This window comes from Coffea arabica, chromosome 2c, assembly GCF_036785885.1.
Source record: "Coffea arabica cultivar ET-39 chromosome 2c, Coffea Arabica ET-39 HiFi, whole genome shotgun sequence".
NCBI lineage: Eukaryota > Viridiplantae > Streptophyta > Magnoliopsida > Gentianales > Rubiaceae > Coffea > Coffea arabica.
The window spans coordinates 8,949,378-8,966,800 of NC_092312.1; the positions used below are offsets into that span (position 1 = coordinate 8,949,378).

The following is a 17,423-nucleotide window of genomic DNA, read 5'->3' on the forward strand; positions in this document are numbered from 1 at the left end:
AAATTGGGTTAAAGAAAAATAATTCTTTTTTAACTTTTTTTAATTTAATGGACAAAAATAAAATTAAAAGATGGAAGAAAACATCAATAAATTAAAAATAAAGAGATTTGATTAAAAAATAAGTGGCAAAAGAAAAGATGAGAGAGAGAGAGAGAAAGAGTTGAAGATAAAAAAAAAAGAGCAATGAGAGGATGAGATTTTATAAGGAAAATGAAACAAAAGAAATATGAATGTTTGTTTTATATAAATAAGTTATAAAAAAAAACTAATAAGATGTGATGGTACAACGGTTACTACATTGATCTTCTATTACAAAGATCTTGAGTTCAAATCTTGATAATTGCATTTTGCAAAAAAAAAAAAAAAAAAAACTTGAAAATCAGAAATGACCGGTTCAAATCCGGTTCGGCGGTTTCGCGATCCAATTGGTTTTTGACCGGTTTCTTGGCAAAGTCAACCCTGCATTGAACCGGACCGGTGCCATGGCCGGTTCGCGGTTCAACCGGTCGAACCGGCCGATCCGGTCTGATTTTCAAAACACTGGAATAAAGACTGTGGATGCAAATGCAATTCCACTATTCCTTGTCAAGATACTTAAATATTCCCCCAAATATCACATCACATCCTACCGAAATGGGAACAAAATATATAAATAAATAAAACCGTATGGGATAGCTTGAAATCCTAAACAGTCGGTATATGCTCAATACACTAGTACTATTCCAAAGGATTTATGCACTTGAACCAGATGAATGTCCTCCTAGTAGACTTGTATAGGCAGATAAGGTACTACTTTTCCGGGGTTATCTTGAGAATGATAGTATAAAAGAACCAGAAAGGACTGAATTCATGCTAAGTGATATTAACAACGCTATAAAACAGCCAAACGACTATTCTTGTCATGTGAATCTCTAGTGACTGGTAGTTTAAGACTTTGCATGCATGCATGTATGCCCACACTGATAACCATCCAAGCACGTTTTCAATGTATGAATGAGTTGTTCCGTTTAGTCTCCATTTCCTGTATATACGACTTACCACGCTAGAATCAGAAAAGGTGAAAGAAACACCTTAGTCGCTAAAATGGCCAACTTCTTTCATTTTGAAAAATTAACTAACACGAATTAAGCTTCCCTCTTTCTTGTTTCATTTAGAAAAGTTGGTTTAAATTGAAGTCCATACAAGTATAGGTATATATCTTCGGACATGTCGGCTACTCTAAGGTGAGGTAGATGACAATATAATGTCACTGGTTAAGCAGTGAAACGAAAACAAAATATTTGGTACTAATTGCCGCATTAACGGTTTCAGGTTGGGTACGTGTAATATTAACTAACATGAATCAAGTACGTTCTCTCTACATCTTCACCTGATATGCACTCTAAACTACTCCATCTAAATATGAAGACAGATTTCCCGAAGAAGGAGTTGCATCAAAATATCTACAAAATTCCCCAAGAACTATCCAGAAAATTTTCATTAAATTTCGCATAAAAAGTAACCATTGTAGGTGAAGAACCAACTGTTCAGCTTTTACCTAGAACAATACATCAATCCCCTAGGAAGAACTAAACACTCCTACTTAATTTCTACACAGATATGCAAGATTTACCCCTTGGCTTTGATAACTGATAAGCATAATGGAGAACCAAAACTCCCTGAAACGTTTAGGTAACTTGCGTGGTTCTGAATTAGTTCAATAAGTATGTAAATCGTGTGGAGAACTTTTGCAGATACTGGAGCTACGTACGGCCACTACAAGGTATGCAAAGAAAAGGAATGAAGCAGAGAATAAAGCTATCAAAGTTTCTTTGAAGGCTAGTGCTGCTTTTTCTGCTTTATTGGAATGCTTGGGATGCCACTCCACATTTCATAGTATCCAAAGACAAGTTACATTTGAAACTTACGCGGTAATTTACCTGTCCAGCATTAGATATCCGATTACGATAATAGTGTAAATAAAAGCATGTTACAAGTTAAACAATGATATGAATTTTGCGGTACAACCAAATGTTTAAAAATACAGAAGTTAGTGTCAATTGTTGTATTAAGTGACAAGATTACTCTCCAAAGCTAGTTTAATATACATACATACATACATACATATATATATATATATATATATATATATATATATATATATATATATATATATACATACATACATATATGCAAGTTTTTATAAATTGAACAAGGTTTCTTCAATCGTGTGCCCTCAGTGTACCAAATATAGGGATGGGCACAATATAAATATCAGATATTATTATCCACCCTTGAATTAAGAAAATTTTAGTGAAGAAATTTTAAACTTTTGTAGACAACTAAATGTCAGCCTCACGTCTTATCGGCTAATTGCTTAGTTTATAGGTAAAAAAAAAAAAATTTCGCCAAATACACCTCTGACATGGACTTCTTCTTATTCTATAACGTGCCGTGTTGAGTCAGCACGGCACCAAAATTAAATTTCGCACAAATCAAAAAAATGTTAGTATGTTCAGCCTTGTGTCGTCGGGACGTGCACAGTCAGCACGTCCGCACTGACACAAGGCGGACAAACACTGCTATTGCATCAGTCCGAGCCGTGCTGACTGTGCACGGCCTGGACTGTCCTCATTTTTATGTGGTCTTATTTTTTACTCTCTCTCTCTCTGGGGAAGGATATAGCCATCAAACATGTTTCTTTGTTTCTTGACTTTCACTGTCCTCATTTCAACTCTTTCAACAAAACAAAGAAGATAGAGTATTAAAAGAGTGCCCAGGATATTAATGTATTATTATTAATGGGTCGCTTGGTGTAAGATCAGAAGAAAAATTTCTATAAATCTTTTGTTTGGGGTTAGGTGGCAAGTCCTTCATCAAATACGACAATTCTTCAAGCTTCTTGTCAATTTAGGCTTTTATATATGCATCTTAGATAGCTCCATTCTCATTCCTACCAAAAAAAAGAAAATCCTAATTGTAGCTAGGCAGGCTTCCAATTATAGGTCTTCTCCCCGTATCCTTTTTTTTTTTTTCTCATTTCATTTTTCTTCGATAATTACACACCAAATCCCACATGTATAAAAGCCACAACACCTCAAATTGGGATTTCTGTTGTGTTGACGTAATTATGCCAGTCTTTGCTGCTTGTTCTTGCTTATCAAGTTTGGACAATTTACCAAAGTTTTGAACTTGAAGAAGGCTACTAAATTAAGATTAGGCTTACCTTGTTCAAAAAAGTCAAAATCAGGTTTCAGTAATTTGTTGTGTCTGTCTTATCAATCGTAATTTATAGTAATTCGTTTAGAATAGAATTTTCCAAACATAAATGAATGATCTTTTGAGAATCAAAAACTAAATTAAGCCTTGTTTATTAAATAAATGATTGCTTGTTTTATGCGTGCAATATGCTAAAGCAGACAAAATATTTTTTATTTCCGAGTACATTTGTTTTATTTACGCAATGCTGCCACGTTAAATGTTGAGACTCAAACTTTTCCCCAGTTATTCAGTGCTACTAGGGAAAAGCTCCATTACCTATTTCTCAAAAATAAATATTTTCAGGCGTCAAACTTTGGCTAATTGCTTAGTTTATAGGTAAAAAAAAAAAAAAAAAAAAAAAAACATCCGCCATATGCACCTCTGAAATGTTTTAAAGTTGGGTTTTTAGATTCTTAGGTTTTAGAGTTAGGGTTTTTGCGTTAATGGTTTAGAGTTTAGGTTTTTGATGTACAATATAATTGAATATAAGTTATGAATTGCGTGATTTTATGTGTTCCTTTCAAGACATGCGAAATAGTATTGCTGATAGCTTGTACCACATGCATTAAATGTTGTCCCCTAGTGGTTGTTTATCTAAAACTCCATCAAATAAATACATTTTATTTAAGTCAGAAATTTTAAATTCAGAATCTCCTATATATAATTTATTCTACCCAATCCTCTCTCTCGACTAAATACTTGATTAATTAACCTTTAGAAAATGGACACGATTTTTGTTAGCGTCGGAAAAGGGGCAGTAGAACAGAAAATTTGATCTACGTAATAGAGTCGTTAAGATGTGCAATTTAATACTGCAAATCGTTTTTGGAGGTAAGACAGACTCTCACGTTCGCAAAAATGCTGGTAGCTGTAATTGTATCAACTCAGCCGAACTCAGCTTCTATATATTGTTACCGCAGTCGTATGAAAATCTTCAAACTACACGAGAACTTCTATCATATCAAGTAACGACCACAAACAATGGCTAAATAAAGAATGAGCCTGAAATTAACTACCAGGTAACAAGCAAAAACTATGGCTATTGGCTAAATAAAGAACGAGCCTAAAATTATACTCACATGAATACCCACAATATTGATTCGCTAATCAACAATTGAGACCGCTTGAGGGCACCTACCAACCGGCTTCAAATCCATGTCAAGTTCTCGCCAGTTATCTGATAGTGGAATTCAGCAGCAAGTTTGATGTTCAATCTAACAGGTCGACGATCAAACAAGGCCTTGTTTTATTCCAGACCACCCAGCAAGCGGGGCCAATTTTGAAAAAAGATAGTGGTAAGATATTGATCAGCTTCCAATTAACAGAAGCCGATCAGTCCCTCTGTTTTATCTTGTTTGCTGTATCACCACACTAATAATAACCTTTCGCTGATTTGGAAGTTCAAAGGGAGAAGAGAAGCGGCGAGCAGAGATTTTACGAATTTTTTTGGGATTTTAGAGAGGAAATGAAATCATCTACACACAGATAAACAACTAAATTTTACTTTTAGTAGCTTATTAAGGACAAGAGCGGCATTTTAAAAACTTTACAAAACCTTCCTCTCTTGACACGTAGAGGAGTTACTTTCCATCCCTCTCTTCTTCGCATATCCACAATTGCCAAACCAAAGCTTAACTCCTTCCTTGTAAGATTGTGCTTGGATGAGCACTGATAACGCCAAGATTTATCTTAAAATAAAATGGGCTTGGCTTCTAAAACCAAAAGTTGTTTGGCGGGATGCTGTCTCCTGCAGCCGTGATGGATAACTTCCTTCGACCCTAATGAATTCAAGCATTTGTTTTCCTTTACGAGAACCGCAAGTCCTACAACTAGAGGGCTCTTACTTTATAAAGAGCAATTTCATTACTTCAGACACCATATCAAATCTGATATCAGCTTTGAAAAAATGGAAGATCAAGCAAGCTGCTAATTGACTGATGAACTCCTTTAAGTTAATTTTGCTCGCAAAGCTGGGAAAATTCTGCCCGCTTTACAGAAAGTCAAAGACAGTTGCACACCAGCCATCAGCTTCTATCTGATGACAACCAAAAGTTGTAGTAGATATGCTATGCGGTCACAGGCAAACAGGACGGAGAAAAACATATAAAAGAATATATCTTATTTACGAATGAATGAAGTAGAAGAAGATGCCATTTGTCATTCCAACTATACAATGCTGAGCATTCCACAAATAATCAGAAGGGCGGTGCAAACTACAACACAGATAACAACCTGTAGAGCTCCGCAAAGGCAGCAGGCCGATAAATGGCTCCCTCAAACTGTTATAACTCGGAACAATTAATTCCTATTATATTTTTTACAGTATAGAGTAAGCTCGGATCACCTCAACAATAGGTGCCCGGCATAATGGACACTTTCCTCCTCCTCGAACCAACTCATTTGCACATTTTGAACATGTACACATGTGCCCGCATCTACAGAACAAGAGTTGTATCAAATTAAGAAGAAAGTACCTTGTGAAGATTAATTGAAAAAAAAAGTGCCTGTCATTTTAAATACAAATCTCTTCATATTGGTAAGCATACCTGTACAATAGGGAATCAATCTGGTTATCACAACAGACACAGCAGGTCCCCTTCCTGACATGACCCCATTTGGACCCATCCTCTGAGGTCGCTGTAAGCCCTGAAATGTTATTCAAATCACTGAAACAATTGGTACATGTAGATTTACAACTGAAGCTTCATATATCTCATAAGAAAATTGAGGAAATATTACTGAATCTACACTCAGAAATTGGCCCAGTTTGAGCATTGAACGTGGAATAGATTATGTAAGTACATAGCTCGTCAAAGGGAATGCCAACTCATTGGCGATTCCCGTAAAGTTGAAAATATGAGAGAAGTTTTGCATGAAAATCCAGCACAGACCTTGTCCACCAGCCGATCTATTGAGAGCAGCCGAAACTTCCTGTCTGACTGAGCGCTGCAACTCCAATTGCATATCCATGCAAGCTTCCAACATTCTCTGCATGTGATTCATACCTTGCTGAAGTCTTGCCATGTCAGCCCTCAAATCATTAATCACCTCCCACTCCTGTTGCAGTAGATATTCAGGGATTTAGCCCAAACATAAATAACGGACAGATGGATGACTTAATTGGTAGTCAACACACCAATTTTTATGAATAACTATGATAGAGATAAAAAGAAATATATCTAATTTTGCTAACTATAGGGATCAAAATGGTCATAAAGCTTTCACAGTTCTAGTCATTAACCAAGACATCTTGAGTTGAATGATCATTTAAACAAAACTGAAACCTTAGAAGAACTTGTTCAAAGTAAACAAGCCTACTTCATATGTCCTGTATATAGTGAGTTTTAGGTGAATGACCTGGGTTAGACATCAAACTAATGACGGACACAACAAACTATCCTAGAGTCATTACTTTCTAAGAACTTCAAAAGAAGGCCATGGAACATTTTCCAGTAATGATATTCAAAAGAAGAAGGGCATCCACCTATGCCCCATGTCATGTCCAAATTATCCAGAATGCACGTGTTTCAGATAAACCTTGGAAAAAGACCTGCGGATTACTCACAAGTTCAGTGCGATGCACACTTTGACGAGGCCAACTGGAATGATGCAAATCCTGATGCCAAAGTGGTTGTGGAGGAGGTACTGGGGGAGATGGTAGTACTATTGAAGGTCTACCAATGACATCATTTTGATCATCATTTCTTTCGTCATCCTGCTGTTCCAGATTCTGCTCTGGAGATGCAGGAATTGGCAAGTTCCTATGCAGATCCCAGTCAATTGGAGAGCGTCCTTGCCTTTCCACATATGACTGAATTAGTTGATCCAGACTTTCCCGAAAGCCACTGCGAAGAAGATTAGAGACACTCCTCCTACAGTGAACAACCACGTTGAGGAAGTGGAATACCCAAGCAAACATGACGAAATCCAATACAAATCAAGAGGAAGAATCAGAAAATAGAATTTACCTGCTCAAAAGCTCTCTGAGTTCCATGCTGTACACATTATCATCATCAGGAGGATGAAACCTACTAAGTCTCCTATATGGAACAGCACGCCGCATTCTTGGAGGATCAGAAGGTCCTTCGGACCAATTTTCTACAGCTTCTCGAGAGCCATCTTCACGCCAAACCTCATTTGCTTCTTGAAAACGACGATTATCTCCACCTTCATTTCCTGCTGTTCTGAGGGACCAATTAGTTCTTGAATTTCCAGGCCAATTTGCATCCATATTTTCTGAAATGCTCTCTCTCCATTCATTAGATTCATTAAAGGTCATCTCAGGCTGGATATGTCTCTCATCTTCAGTAACCTGTTCCTGAATATCCCTTCCTTGATTAGGAACTGCTTGCTGATCCATCCCAGTGACAGCTGCACTACCATCTAAATTTCCAGTACGTCCTGGCAAGTGATGAAGGTTGCTTTCCATACTCCCAGAATGAGACTCCTCGAGACTCTCATGTTCACCCTCCTGAGAATGATTTGAATGAGTCGAATAATTTCTAGAATCACTGTTGTTATTAGTAGATGAGGTTTCATGAGGGCTGCTTACATGACCTCGAACTATAGTTTCTAATCTGGAGCGAAACCCTTCCCTGGTTGCAACAGAAATAAGTCAGGGAATGAAGATGAATTACGCAACAATATAGATTGGCGAAAGCATGGAAACCAAAATACATAAGCACCTACACATTATAAAGCAAATGAGTGGACTAAAATACACCAAAAACCACTAGCATATAGAAAATGTATAACAATGCATTATAAAGCATTCAGAGAGAAACTGTACCTTGAAATGAAGGCCAAAGTACACCAAAGAATGAACAAGCATATATTCATCGTATAAATCATGAACCAATCACTTGACTCAAGAAGAAGAGGTTTCTTAGTAACCAAGTAGCATTATATGCCAAGACCACTGATCACCTACTAACAAATAAAAATGAACAAAGGACAATGCTACACAAAAATGGCAGATAAAAGCACCTATAATAACAGATTCAAAAGCATGAATAACAATTTTATAACTCCAAAAGATAATACAGTACATGGTCTTCAACATTGTCACAATTCAACTTCAATTCAATTTCCCAATTAAAATGATAAGTTATATAAAACATTCCCCAACAGAGTTTAAACACGATGGAATATCAAGTCTTCAAAACAAATTGACCCGGCAGGGGAAGGACGAGGAGAAATATGGCAACGAGCAGGACAGCATAAAATGTCCTATACAAATGTTTGTTCCGCAATTCAGACAAATTCATGTAAGTGGCCCCATAAATAGCGATACCTGATAGCAGCAAGAAGTTTATTAAGATGTCTGAAAAGTTTTGGTTTAATAGGAATACAAAACCATTGACTAAGTAACCATGTATACACCAGACATCAAAAAGAAACAATTATTTATATTCACAGTAAAACCCAAAAAACAATACTTATCAAAGAAGCTACTTCAAAGAAAGGTTTTAGCTAAATATCATGAATGACCAGAATACTGGGTAAATAATCAAACATTGAATTTAGTTGTCAAATAAGCATTAAACTAAGCTCAACAATTTTCACAAAATAACCACAATCAAGTAACAAAGTAATACATGCAGAGGATAAAAAGGTTAACAACAAAGTTTTACACCCAAAAAAAAAAGAAATAGATTTATGAAAAGCAGAAAAAAGAAAAATTGGAATCTGGGTTGTGCAGCCGATGAACAAGGACAACCCACCTCAAACCAGAAACTGTGTGTCTTTGCCTCAACTGAACTAATTCACTAGCTGCCACTGAAGGTGGTCTCTCTTCTTCAACAGGCCTTTCATTCCGCAGGAATCTGCCCCTGAGTAGTGACTGAAGTAAAATACATAAATTTCAGGTCTTCAAGAGCAATATACAAAAGCCGAAGACAATGTCTCAAAAAACAAAAACAAAAAAAATAGATTTTCAGATTGTAATTGAAAATGATGATCTGCATCGAAACTCAAGTCCTTCATAAGCATTTTCCAGTTAACAGACAAACATGTCCATTGCATGAAAATCTTCACCAGTGACGTTTTCGTTCTAAAACTTTTATGGGGAAATAACAAAAACAGTATCAAAATCCATTCAGGAAAACTTCTGCATTCAAAATTCAAGATAGGTGCTTAAAAAACATTATAAACACTCTCTTCGAGACTTCCAGTAAAACCTTAAAAACTGAAAAATAGAATACCTATCCAAAAAAAATTTTAACTGTTTTCTCCTAACATATACCTTAACCATTCCTTCCAGCAAGATATTATTACCAAGAAGTACCTAATCTAGATGTTCATATCAGTTTCTCCTACCAGGAAAACTTATAGTTGTTAGTAACCCATAAAGCATAACAGCACAAATGTCCTGGGGCATGGTGATGCCAACATTCACACAAGAAGAATTTAGGGCACTTCTGCAATAAATTTTGTAATTTAAAATAAGTGTGCACTAATTCACTATCTATAAAGTTATCTAATAATGTAGTGATTAATCTAGCAATGACCTAATCAGACACAAAAAGAGGAGGGGGGGAGAGGAAGAGGAGAAGTGAAACAAAGTGAAAAATCTTCAGTGCAACGTAAGGTATAAATAGCTCTAGCCCAGAGCTGAGGCTATTGAACAGCACTACTTATTGAACAGCACTACTTAATAACTATGTCAAGGCCAAAACGCACAACACGGTACATAATCGAAGAACCTGCAGGAAGAAAAGTTTATGGTGCAACATACCCAAATTACTCAAAAAATGCATCACTTGTATCTTTTCCTTCTTTCTAGACATATCTTGTAGCCACAAGTACTTCAAATCAACAAAGACAGTGAAGTGACTATAAAACTTGAACTTTGCTCGCTAGATTTAGGGAAAATGACTAAAAATGAAAACAAAAAAAACAAAAAAAAAACCACAACCTGCTTCAGTCAGAATCAACCTGACAGAGCTAAAGTGCAATACAAAGACACAGCAGGCATCAATGATAAGAAACTAACCTGAATTCGGTTGCGATGGGCAAAGTCAGATACAGCTCGATGTTCCAACAAACCTTGAAGTTCCCTCTGTCTTTCCCTCTCAATCCTGACAAGCAAATCAAGTAGAGCTTGTCTTCCACGCAACCTCAACATGTCTCTGCGGATGTGCTCTGGTTGACCTTCCTCCTGGTCACCCATTGAGCCTTCACGAGTTTGATCAACTTGAGCACCAATCGCAGTGGTCTCATCCTCCCTATGGGCACCACGAGCTCCTCTCTGCTGGCTTGTCATCTGGACCCACTCCCTGACAACTCTCACCCTCTCACGCTCAGTTTCCCCAAGCCATTCCCCTCTAGAACCACCATTCCTCTGAGAAACACCAGATGAGTGGTCCCGGATTCCAGTCTCCATCCATCCACGGACAATATGCCTAACTCTTTCCCTCTCTGTATCACCTAGGTCAGGAGATTGCTCACGACTAGAATTATCTTCATCCCTGTTGCCATTCTGCTGGCCAATAGCATCATGGGACCAAGTTCCATATTCATTCTCACTCTCGCTGGCATCCTCCAGGCTACCCTGATTCTCACTCTCCCGACTTTCAGACATGTTTGTGCTAGAAACATTTGTATTAGGCCCAACACTCCTCTGCTGCCTCAATCTTTCCCTGACCCGCTCCCGAGCACGGTCCAATACGTGTTCATCCTCCAATTCCCGCCACATTTGCAAAATAGACGACGCCTGAGTGCTCGGCCTCTCAACATTTCCCTGTCGCCTTGAAGTTGGAGACTGTGATTCTCTTAGGAATGAAGAATCAAGCATGGACACTGTATGCAAACCTGCAAGAGCAATCAACTCTGATTCACGGTTCCTCCTCTCAATAGTGGTAATCATCTCCTGCGCCTGCCTTGCAGCCCACCGGCTCAAAATGCGCGAGTGACGCCTCCTGGCAGCAGATGACTCAGCCAAATCATCCCCCTCAAGCTCCGACCTTCTCCTTCTCCTCACAAGTTGTTCACCCTCATCATCCTCATCCTCGGTATTTCGGGGAGAACTGCAGGACGCAAATGACATACAATCGTCCAAATGCCCCCGCATTAACTCCTCCAACCCCCTTTCAAATTCAGCTCGTGCATCATCAGCTGTCGTGGTGCTTTCAGGCTTCTGTTGAAGTTGTTGCCGAACATCCGTCATCTTCACCAGCTATAGCCTAAATAACCTACACAATACCACCACCTCCACCACCAAAAGAAAACAAGAAAAAAGATCCCCTGATTATAGTTTTCCTCAATTACAAAAAATTCCCATCATTTCCCAAACCCAAAAGAGCAAGTTCGCACATCCTGTTCCTTTCACACATTAATCCACTCAACACATTGAAGAAACAAGGGAAAGGCTAAACGTAAACCAAACCCTAAACCTAATCCTAAATTGAGATCAAACCCCATGGAATTGACAAAAGAAGCGCACTTTTTCATCAAATTCAAATCACTTGTTCGATACATCTCACCTGATCAAATTAAACACGTCAAACTCCAAAAATTCCTCCCATCAAGACATCAATTAAAACCAAAACAAAATTATAAAAGCACACGAAAAACCCAAACCAACGAAAATAAGATCTGGAAAAAGCAATGACGATAAAAGCAACGAAAATGATATTGTGGAAGGCAATGAAATAACGTACCTCGAAGCTGTGCCTATACGTCGATTGCAGTGTCGAAACTACCAATGACAAAACCCTAACTTGCTTCAGTGATTAATTTATTCTGACTAATATATAAATTAGAATTAGAAGGAAATGCAGAAAGAGAACGCAATAGTTTTGGGGAGGGAGGGGAGACGGATACGAGGAAAATCGGAATATAAATAGAGAGAGACGCTTATACACTACAAGTACCAGAAGAGAGAGAGGAGAAGACGAGAAAAGGAGATATGAGAGAGAGAAAAACTAATTTTTTATGAATTTTTTTAAATTGTGAAAATCAATTAATTTCCGAGATTTTTTTTTTTTTTTAAAGTGTTCCTGCCTTTATTTTAAAGGAGAGGAAAGACCGGGAGTTTTTTGGGCGGAAGAAAAGAGGCAGAGACAGATGCGCCGATTAACTGACGGAGTTGACACGTCATCAGTTGCCGAACTCCGATTCATTTGAACCAAAAATTTTTCTTTTTTCGCTAACACCCAATAGGGCCAATGAATTTTGTATACTACACCATGGGCTTGCTCCGGTTTGCTTCTAGTTTTGCAAGATTTGATTATGAAAAAATGATTGTGAAAAATAATCTAAAAATAGAGTATTTTTGACAAATTCTAAAACTTAGTTTTTTTATATTAAAAATTTTAATATAGATAGAAAAGCAAATGATAATACCATATTAATTATCTAAATTAAAATTTATAATCAGGTAAATAATCAATAATCAACTGATGATGACTTTTATAACATCAGAGTTTTCAAGCCCAAAATTGAACCACCAAGGCTTGCTTAACTCTTGTGTTCAAAACTAACATTCTTTTATATACATACATACATACATACATATATATATATTATCTCCTAGTTGAAGAAAGAAAAATACTTAAGTTTTTTTTTTCTTTTCTTTTTTTGGTAAATGGGAGGTCTTAAATCCAATGCCTCTTGTTTATTATAATCCCTTCCACTTTAACACCCAACCCAACCTTCTCCCACATTTTTTCTTGTTTTGTCAATATGTAATTGGGGAAAAAAAAAAATTTTTTGGGTTTATTTTGTTTCGATTTGATAATTTTATGTTTAATACTACAAGATGATAAGGAATAAAATTCTCATGCACCATTTAATGATTTGAGGCGGTTCCAACAATGGGAAGGAGGATTTGTTACGTCCAATGAACAGAAGTTTGGAACGTGTCCGAATCTCAAAGCTCAATTGACCAGCCATCGTTTTTTTTCTTTTTCTTTTCTCTTTTTTTTTTTTTTATCTTAAAGCACCAATCATCGTTTATTACTATTTGGAAGCCCACAACAGAAAGGAGTTTTGGATAATTACTCCTGTAATAGTAATATCTTCTTATCCATTTGCAAATTAGCCATTACATCTTTGCATTATCTATTGCAATCCCATCGAAACGAAAATATGCTTGCGTCTCGAAAAGCGCTGCTATGGTATTTTACTAATGTCTATGAAACTCAAGGTCAAAAGTCCTAGGAAAAACAGATCATCGTCCCCACGAGTGTTTTTTTTTTTTTTTTTTTTTGCATTGGAAGCATATTCTCAGTGGAACGATGCAAGTTCTTGAGGAAGAAAATGGCATTCACACTTCACAGCCATTGACTATGAAGTTGCTCCTACTGCATAAAAAGGTCTGATGAATAACTTTTGCAGTAAATGCCAAACCAATGACAATAACGCAGCATCCAGAGTTTATGTCAAGCTTCCTCAAACGGTTCCTGACTTTCATCAAGCTTTGTTATCTGTAGGGGGTGGAAATATTCATGACCACCAAACCCTAAGGGTGCACAAGATTCGAACTACTCGCGAATATCTCAGCTTGATTTGAACTCGATGTTGAGCAAGCTCAAGTCTAGTTCGAGCAATTCGTTTGAACTCACGAGTCAATTTCAAACTTAAAATTCTAGTACTCGAAACTCAACGAGCTCATTCAAGTAGTTGCATTTTTTAATTAAATTATTAATATTACAAAATTACTCGTTTAGGTACGTTATTTGTGAAATTTATTAAAGATATTAGAACCATTAGCCAAGCTTGAGGTTGAGTACTCGATCTCGATTAGGTTTGACAACTATATATAGAGTCTTTTCAAGTCGAGCTCGATATCAAGTAGAAGCCTTTCGAGTTGAATTTAGACTTCGACTCTCAGACCTGTTCAAACTCGAGCACCCCTTCATTCATCAAATTTGAGCTCGAACGCGGTGATATTTGAATTCAACTCGACTTTAATGCATCTCTACCAAACACAAGATATTTTTGTGTTTTTTTCGTATAATCCTTTTTTTATTTGGTTGAAAGAGATGATGGAAACTGACGTCGTATCAAACCATAAAAATGGCAATAAAGTCTTATTTAGCCAAATATGGGGAAAAAAAAAAAAAAAAGAACGGGAGAATCAGTGTATCGATTGGAGGACTTCAAAAAGGCAAAAAATTTTAGGAACGAGTACGTAGTGAGTACTGAAGGACCAATTAAGCCTTCCGGACCATGCACAAGAAAAATCATGCCCTTTGTCTTTCTATTACGCAAATTAGGCGGGTGCAGCTGTAAGATGCATTATGAGATTATATGTTGTTTTCGTAGTTGCTGATGTTGAAATCTAATCTCTCAAGAAATGGCCATTGCTTGCCTAATATGCCTTGCTTCACCTCCTTGAGAAAATCCCTCTGACTTAATCATATCAACCATCAATCTTATTCTACTATGCAGAATATATACTTAAACGAAAAAAGTCAAAGAATTGTTTCATGTATGCTTTCATTGAATTTTGTTGAAGAACGACTTTAATCTCTTTTGTTTTGAATAAATTTGCCCCATGATCTAATTATGTCCGTAGCTGAACGACTATTGAGCAAAAAATAATATCAAGAACTCACGCAGTTAGTGAAAGCTTCCATGTATAAACACAGCCACAATTGCAGTGTAAATGCATAACTTGTGAAAAAGATAAAATAAAGTCACATTGAGTAATTTTTTCTCACGGAAAATTTTCTATAACGCATAGAGCCAGTTGAATGAGGTAAAAAGTGGAACAAATTTATAAGAGACCACCAAATTCATTTTTTGACCGCAAATATAGTTAAAGGGATTTACAATGATATGGGGCAGATCATGGTTGGCTGACGGGAACTAATTGTTGAGGCTCCAACCAAAAGGGGCTGGAAGATGGTGCAATAGTTGGGCATTTTGTGAGGGTCAGCATACAGTAGTGTCTCCAATCACCGAAAGGTGAAAATAGATGTGAAAAATTTTTCTACCGCATTCATTAATTCGTGTCTCTTTTTGATGTGTACCTTGACCACAAAGTCCGATAGAGAGACCAATACAGTGTCATTTCTTGTTTCCTTTCCTTGACCTACTGTGTTTTTTCGCATGATTAATCTTAAAATTTGTTACGATCAAAAAATTACTCGAATTACTATCGTGCGCAACTGTGCATCATGTGGACATATTGAGATTTTTACTCAGATTTCTATGTCCGTTGAAAGAAGAGGGTTCGATTGAACATTAACTCACGTATTTATTAAAAGTGGAGAGTTAAATTGAATAGTAACATAGAATAGATTGTAAGTAAGAAATTCTGAATTCAACACGTCCCACCACCTAATATCGGTTGAGAATGTGATTGGATGAATCACATGCATGATACACTTTGTGAGAGCCGAGGAAAAGCGAAATGGGGAATAATGTTCCACACCCCAAATTGGCATATCCCTAAACTTTTCCACTTTTGCTTCATTCTAGGCTTCGTTTTTCACTACATGAACTGGAGCCCTCCTGGGAGAGGGGAAAGCAGGTGCAAATTCGTGTTTCAGTGGTAAAAAAAACCCACAAGCATTCGGGGCACATTGTGGCCTCAAATTTGCTAGTTTGGTACGGCTAGCACTAGACAACCATCAGGCTTGAAACAAAGTGACTAAAAAAATCGGTACAAATGACTTTTGTAAGTGAGCATGTTTTCATAACATGTCGTTTGAAATACTCTACTAGGTTTGTCAATTGCTAAAAAATTGCGTTTGGACTTAATTTTTTTAAACCAAAAAAAAAAAAAAACCAACCAAAGCAAGCTGAGAAGGCATATGAAACGCTTTTGAGCTTCCGCAATTGATCTACAAAGATTCTCTTAAACTTGCTTTTTGTCAACTCAACAAAGTTTCAAAAGCAATAATTAGAGTTAACTGCATATGTTTAATAGTAGCATTTGCGCTTGCAATTATTGGCCACCTTCCATCTAATCTCTCCCTATCGCCCTCTGTGTGTGTGTGTGTGTGTGAAGGATAAGGCTCTTTCGGTCGTTATCTGACCAATTGATATCTCCAATCGAGCTAATATCATTGGCTTGCTGTCATTTCACTTTGAGCTTGTTTTGTAATTACTTATGGTCACAAACCCATAAACACAAAAACGCCAGCGCACGTATTTGCTCCTTTTCTACTAGTAGTCAATTCAGTTTCACATCACTTTCTGAATATATATGCTTATGTTCCCATAAAACTCCTGAATCCTGACGAATTTATTCTTTGATTTTTGACTTTTTTTTTTCAATTTGTAGGATGAATTAATTCAATGTTCTTTTCCATTAACCTGCCGAAATATTGTAAAGGATGTCTAATATTTGCCACGTTGCCTTTTCTCTTTGTTTTGTTCTTTTTCTTTTTTTGGTCAAGACAGGAGTGTCTAGGTCAATGTTTATGGGCCCGACTAATCCCCAGCGGCCCGAGCCCGGCGCCCCAACCCGACCAAGGCACGATAAGTGCACAGGTGTTTCCATAGCGCAGTTTCGAACCCGGGATCTGAATGTCCCAAAGGAACACTGCTACCATGTGGCTAAACCGACGAGGACTCTCTTTGTTTTGTTCTGATATTTGTTTTTTTCTTCTTTGGTCTCTCATCACAGGAACTCACAAAGCATTACCCATTTTCTTTGATGAGTGATCAGAAAAGAAGTAGGAAATTCTTTGAAAACAATGCATGCATTTATGCATTTGTAGGTGGATGCATACAAATTTTTTTTTTTTTTTTAAAGGTACTTTTTGATTTGTTTAATCGGTAGTAGTAGATAAAGGGCTATTTGTTCAATGTTTCAATCTCCTTGAACAAGATAATCAATTGCATGCAGTGATGTATTATTTTTTATATCTAACTTCTTTTTAGATTTTTTTTCCCAATCCAATTCTAATATTTTGTGCTTCTCCGCTGCAACATATAATCTTCCTTCACCAAATAGCAAATTGTCCACCAATCAATTATTTTAGAAGAAACCTTTAGCAGGTGTGAAGAACAAGATTGTAGAAGTGCATGCGCATGTAATCATTAAATTTAAGAATATTGAACAAGAAAAATAAGTCGAAGTGGAGCTAAAATTAATCTATCGCTCCTGAACTTGACGAGACTGCAGATAAATCTCTAACCAATGAAAACACAAGCATATTAAGACATAATCCTGGGTTGATTGACATGCAGCGGAGCTATATTGTTATCCAAACTCATCTGAAATA

General features: G+C 36.9%; 1 protein-coding gene across 2 annotated transcripts; it reads right to left on the minus strand.

Annotated features, from left to right (window-relative positions):
* Positions 1 to 5,332: 5,332 nt before the first annotated feature.
* LOC113725745 (uncharacterized) lies at positions 5,333 to 12,212 on the minus strand. Of its 2 annotated transcripts, XM_027249088.2 has the most exons (9): positions 11,901 to 12,211; positions 10,235 to 11,723; positions 8,964 to 9,082; positions 7,793 to 7,835; positions 7,209 to 7,711; positions 6,806 to 7,112; positions 6,132 to 6,297; positions 5,787 to 5,886; positions 5,333 to 5,675 (listed from the first exon to the last, which is right to left on the minus strand). In XM_027249088.2, exons 2-9 carry the CDS (start codon positions 11,405 to 11,407, stop codon positions 5,558 to 5,560), a joined length of 2,529 nt encoding a protein of 842 aa, XP_027104889.2. In that variant the 5' UTR covers positions 11,408 to 11,723; positions 11,901 to 12,211; the 3' UTR covers positions 5,333 to 5,557. The 2 variants fall into 2 exon arrangements, with proteins under 2 accessions (XP_027104889.2, XP_027104888.2); XM_027249087.2 differs by having other exon boundaries at positions 7,209 to 7,835; positions 11,901 to 12,212.
* Between the last annotated feature and the right edge of the window lie 5,211 nt (positions 12,213 to 17,423).